The sequence below is a fragment of the Triplophysa dalaica genome, chromosome 15 (assembly GCF_015846415.1).
Source record: "Triplophysa dalaica isolate WHDGS20190420 chromosome 15, ASM1584641v1, whole genome shotgun sequence".
In the NCBI taxonomy this organism is placed as follows: Eukaryota; Metazoa; Chordata; class Actinopteri; order Cypriniformes; family Nemacheilidae; genus Triplophysa; species Triplophysa dalaica.
Window position 1 is genome coordinate 22,149,715 of NC_079556.1, and position 6,354 is coordinate 22,156,068.

The window sequence follows — 6,354 nt, forward strand, 5'->3', positions numbered from 1 at the left end:
TCATTCATATAAAAAATGTTTAAAAAAAATTAAAGGCTAACTCAGATTCACACTCCAACACAGATAATTAAGAAGATTTAAATTATTTATATGAAAATGTTTAAAATATTTTTTTAAGTGCAAACTCTGCTTCACACTCCAACACAGTAGGTGGCGATAATGCGCCTTCACGTTGATGCTATCCGCCATAATCTCGAAAAGAAGACAAAAATAGGGCAGGACAAGAAACATGCGTGTCGTTTGTGTTTCTGTGAAATATGGAGAACATGAAGTTATTGGCGGATAACATGCACGGATCGACACGTTCAGTCGAGTTGAAGAGATCAAATATCTGCGTTAGATTTCATTGAGTATAAACAGCTGACATGTTTCGGGCAGTTTGTAATAACAGTTTGCTGGCTTGTGCTAAAGGGCACGTCACGTTACACAGATTGAGTGTCAACCCCGCTGTCAGGTGTCGCTTCACTAAAATATCTCCAAACATAAAGCTGGAAAACAGCAGATGTCTGAAGACCGGGATCACTTACACCTGCACACCCGCTGGAGTCACTTCATCATCAGACCTTCACAGAGGACGAAATCACAGCTCTGAACTTCTGACATCTGTTACATGTCGATCAAAACTAAATAATAATCACTACAGTCTTCACGTGCAGCTCATCTCTCGAGGACTGACGTCAGGCTTCGGTGCACGAGCTTCAAATGGATTTTGTACGAAAGCGTCGAGAAAAGAAGCTTCACAACATGATCGAAGGGAAACGGATGAAGATGAAAGAGTTTCGCCATCTTCACCTCCAAATAATGAGCGACATTTCCAGTTTAAAGAGCTGGTGAGACATTCATTCAGGTTAAAGTATACGTGCTCATATCTGACTCTTCCTGATTTATTGGCGTGATTGTCTTGCATCAGACATTAAACAAGAAATATCATAAAATAAAGGATAAAATAACTATAAAGAAATGGACTTTTAACATGAGACTATAAACAAGAGAGAGAATAAAAACCCCACCCAAATCTGGCCCACTTGCGGTCATTGCACTTGACCACTTTCATGACGTATTTCCTGTGTTCTAGTGGGCGTGTAAAGTTAGTATTTCTACCCCGATGGGACACTTGTCAAGTGCAAACATATGACGTCAATGAATGTTGTGTTTCGAATTATGTTTTACAAAAACACAAAACTGGAGATTTCACCCAGAAAATGTGCAACATTATGTTCTACTAAGAAATTATATGAAATATCTATTTATATAGTCAAGTCAGAATCATTTTTGTAGTGATTTATTTGTATTGTATCAAAGCATCTGTAACCCAAAAAAGCAAAAACAAAAGAAAAACACATTTTAGCATAAATAATTATAAATATTATAAATAATAATGTAGAATAAATAGACATGCAAACGCTCTCAAGCAGCCAAGACCGCAAATATGGGAATGAGGACACAGCCTCGGTCTCTGTTCTGTTCATTCTTAGCTTTTTATTTTATTCCCTGTATTTGAAAACGTTTACAAAGTCAAATGCTTTGCTTTTGCTTTTCAAAACAACTGTTGTTTTGTATTATTGCATCAGTGCATTTTGTTTACATATATGCATAGAGTTTACAGTACATACAAGCTGCAATGTAACGATTCTAAATTGTGAAAATAAGTTTGAATTGAATGAAATATGCTGATATATTTGTGTCATTTATTGACAGTATGAGAATCCGTGGACGATCCCTAACTATCTGTGTGTAGCTCGGATTCTGTTGTCTCCGGTTCTGGGATATTTAATCGTGGAGCAGTATTTCCACGTGTCTCTGGGACTGTTTGTTCTGGCTGGAGCAACGGACTTGGTGAGACACAAAAAACCTGATATTGATCTGTGACTAAAAAAAGGTTTACTTGACTTATGCCCGTTGATAAAAATAATTGTTGTCTTCATAGTGTCTGTGTTTTTCATTTCAGATGGACGGTTACATCGCACGTAACTGGCCCAATCAGAAATCAGCTCTCGGCAGTGCTTTGGATCCATTGGCTGATAAGATTCTCATCAGTGTGCTGTATGTTAGTCTGACATATGCACATCTCATACCAGGTGAAACACTTCTTGCCAGACGTTATAAAATCTCTCAATTTCAATCTTACCCGCAGCCGGATTCACAAAACATTCTTGAGAAGAAAATTCTCCTTAAAGTGACATTTCACCCAAAAATGACAATTCTGTCATCATTTACTCGCCTTCCAGTTGTTCCAAATGTGTATAAATGTCTTGGTTCAGATGCACACAGAGAAAGATATTTGAAGGAATGTGTATAACCACACAGATTTTGCCCCCTTTGACTCCCATTATTTTATCATTGTTTGGTTCTGTTGAACACAAAAGAAGATATTTTGAAGAATGTAGGACAGCAAACAGTTCTGAGACACTTTTGACTACTAGTGTATCGTTCCTTAAATTGGGGGCAAAATCATCCACTACCATAGTAGGAAACAAATATTGTATCTTTTTTGTTCTGTTGAACACATTATGAGATATTTTGAAGAATTTAGGAAAACAAAGAGTTCTCGGGCACATTTGACTACCATTGTACTCAATGATGTCACTAAACTTAAAATGACTAACATTCTTCCAAATATCTTTCTTTGAGTTCATCGGAAGAAAGTAATTCATACAGGTATGAAATTACATGAAGGTGGGCTGATGATGTCAGAATTTTCATTTTTGGTTGAACTATCCCTTTAAGAAAATATTTGAGAATGTTTGAGTATCGCACTTACGAGCATTCTTACGAACTTCCTTTAACTTTAATCAAGAACAATCTTATATTGTGTCCTGATGTTTGTGATACTGCGTGTATTTAAGATTGTTTCAGCCGATACATTATTATCATCACTGAGCTCTTCAGATGTTTTCTGTCTCTAAATGTCTGGTCTTGTCTCTTTTACAGTTCCTCTGACAGCACTGGTGATATGTCGAGATGTGGCGCTGATCGCTGCTGTTTTCTATGTCAGATACAAAACTGTTCCTGCACCAGTAAGTGTGTTATCTGTGATTTGTGTCATGAGTTATCAGTGGTCTGTCTTTGTGAAAGAATCATGTTTTCTTGTCTTGTGTGTCCAGGTCACACTCAGTAAATTCTTCAATCCCTGCTACAGGACAGCTCGCTTAAGACCAACACTCATCAGCAAGGTCAGACGTTTATCTTTGACCTCACCTCAGAAACTCTGTCGTAATCCATATTTGTGCACGGGTCACGTCATGATGAATCTGTGTTTTATCTGAATTTTAAAACTTGGAAACATAGCCTACTGGGACCCTTAGAGATCAAAACTAAACTAAGAGTAGTTCACTTTAAAATTAAAATGTCATGATAATTCACTCACGCGCATCTCATACCGTTGTTTTCATAATGCATTTCATTGTGTGCTTGTGTTTATTTCTTCTGTGAGAAAAGCAAAGTGAGGCTTTTGAGGAAAGCTTTCCAGGGTTCTTCTCTATGAAATGGCTGTTGTTTTAGTCCAAATTTCTGTTTCATCACAGCTTCAAAATACTCTACACCACACCAGCTGATGAATAAATTCTGTGGCATTACTTAGTTTGTTTCATGAATGCGAGCGCACGCGCACATCCGAACGCAAAGCCTTGCAAAGTATACTGCTTTTGACTCCTATGCGAGGGTTTTGACGCATGCACATTAAGACATTGCAATATAGGGCTGAAACGATTAGTTGACATTGCCGACAACGTTGACAATAAAAAATTGTCTACAAATATTCTTGTTGTCGAGTTGTCGTTTTATTACGGGACTTAATTTAAGGGCCAGCAATATCACAAGTTCACTGCTACGGCCCTGTAGCGCTAGAGAGTAATGCAGCCTTCCTGAAAGCTATCGCAGTAGAAGGACACGCAGCGAGAATTATGTCGGAGTACAAACGAATGCGAACAAGTTAAGTGTGAGAAAACTTTACCAAATTGAAAACCAAAAATGCGGTTGTGTGCAATGCACGCAGAGAACATCCCAGAGAATGAGCAGGAGAGAGGTGACTGTTCTCCATTTACAGCTAACTAACTAACTTAGCAGTAATCTTTTTATGAGAGAATGCAATAATAGTAATGATAATATAACAATGATCATATAATTACAGTTATGTTATTATTTGTTTTGCAAAGTATAAAGTTTTGATCGAGCTTAGGAGTCAAGCCTGTTTTGATTATTATAACACTATTAGTTATTACATGAGAGGAAAATGATTCTAAGAGAGGGAAGTTAAGTGATAGGAGTCTTATATCTTTCCTTTATTTTTTTAATATTTTCAACTGTTACTTGCTCTTTTTCATTAAATCTTTCACCGACATTTATCTCGTCATTTAAAAAAAAAGGTTCCCCGCCAAAGACGTTATTACGGCAATCAGTGTTTATACTGTTGTACAGCAGGTGGCGCTGTTACACACCTTTGGAAAAGTACAGAATCCCAGAACCTAGAACATATATTTCTTATCTGTTTTTAATGATTGTTCTGAGTGTAATCTGGGTGGAATCTTGGACAAAAAACGTTAATTATCTCAAAATGATCTTTTAATAAAAGTGATGCATGTTTGAAGAAACCTACCCACATCTAAGGAGTGATTTAAATGAACAAATCGAGATTGAAGAATACGGTTTCTTTTTTTAAAAGCAGAGACTCTGTTCTTACATTGGACAAATTGTTTGTCCATATATTCTTTACATAAAATGTACTGTGAGCCATTAAAGTTTGGTTAAAATGTTAAGAAACGCTGGCCTAGGCTGGAAACTTTTATTTTATGGCTGGCGGGGAAAGAGTTAAACTGAACTGTTGTCATATAAATATAAAGTGAAGGTGGCTTGCAAGGTTATTTTAGTTTACTAATATTAAACCTATGAAAATGTCGCTGTTCAATTCAATCAAATCAAATATTGATCTTAAAATGATGGTAAAAACCTAACTAAAGGAAAAATTGAAATGTTGCCTCAAAAATAAATTGAAAGCACTAAAATTATAATAATAAACAAAAACTAAAATAGAACTTAATTAATATTATATAGCATTGCAAAAATTATAAAAAGACAAAAGCAAATACCAAAATTGCCAATTAAAGCTAGTTTAAAATATTATAAAACTAAATCAAAACTATAATAACTGGCTTTTTGTTTATTTCTAATGATGAATGGATTATTTTGAGTTGTTTGTGTGTTTATATTCACGTGTCTTGTGTATTATTTCAGATCAACACTGCGGTTCAGTTATTTCTGGTAGCGGCGTCTCTGTCGGCTCCTGTGTTTCACTTCACTGACAGTGTTTTACTGCAGTCGCTGTGGTAAGAGTCTCTCTTCAGCACTGATCGACACTAATGTCAACACAATCAAACACGTGTGTCTTACGCTTGTTCACAGGTACATCACCGCACTGACCACCACAGCGTCTGGATACAGCTACTTTCATTACGGTAAAAAGACTGTTGAGGTGCTGAACAACACCAAATAAATCAACTGATCATCTGGAGAATCCCTCTCAGCGTTGTGTAGCCAACATCTGTATAATCTGTATAAAAACAAATTATTTTCATGACTGTATTTAAATCATCTGATTGTCACTTGTCATCAGTATATGCCTTTGGGCTTCACAAGAAGTGTTTTTTTAAATCACTTTTAATCAAGTCTGAGCCAATTTTCAGAATAAAGATCAAGATCAAATACAATGTTTAATGTTTGTACAGGTACATGTTTCAAGTTAGAAGGTTGACTGTAGAAACTCAAGTCATCACACTACACTTTCTGATCCATTGACTTCTATTCATGCGCAAAGACATTCATTTAATATAGAGCCTAATATACATTGAACATTTCATCGGACGCACGCGCGCCTGACCCCCAGTTAACTTACGCTTTGTGTTTGACATATATTTTATTGAACTTATGTTCATATCAATTTATTGTATAATAACTGTATTAAATCATGCTTTGTTGAATATTGTTGTATGTTCATTTAATTAAATTAACGATTTGTTGAATGTGTCCTGTACTCCTGTAGCATTTAAAGAAAGCGTACTGTACACTGACATCTAGCGGTTGAGCTTGGTATCATAGTCTAAATTCAAAATATTGGAGAGACAAGTTTAGCAAAGTAACGCTTCTTCTCAGTTTCTTTTGATTGTTATCAGAAATAATCTACAGTCGCTCTGTTGTTTGTGAACGTATACAGGAAGTTCAGCTGGGGGTCACAGAAGTGCGCATGCGCAGTAACGTTTATTTTTTGGTTTAGATGAAAGGACTCTCGAGGGTGGAAACTGAACCTTATTTCTATTTTCTGTTTCAAATGGTCTTATAACTATTATAGCATCTTCCTTCTGT

At 36.1% G+C, this 6,354-nt stretch overlaps 1 protein-coding gene across 1 annotated transcript; it reads left to right on the plus strand.

Annotated features, from left to right (window-relative positions):
* Positions 1-152: 152 nt before the first annotated feature.
* Positions 153-5,972, plus strand: crls1 (cardiolipin synthase 1). The gene is made up of 7 exons (XM_056768492.1): positions 153-830; positions 1,699-1,836; positions 1,949-2,078; positions 2,932-3,017; positions 3,105-3,173; positions 5,230-5,321; positions 5,398-5,972. Exons 1-7 carry the CDS (start codon positions 366-368, stop codon positions 5,486-5,488), a joined length of 1,071 nt encoding a protein of 356 aa, XP_056624470.1. The 5' UTR covers positions 153-365; the 3' UTR covers positions 5,489-5,972.
* The last annotated feature ends 382 nt before the right edge of the window (positions 5,973-6,354 follow it).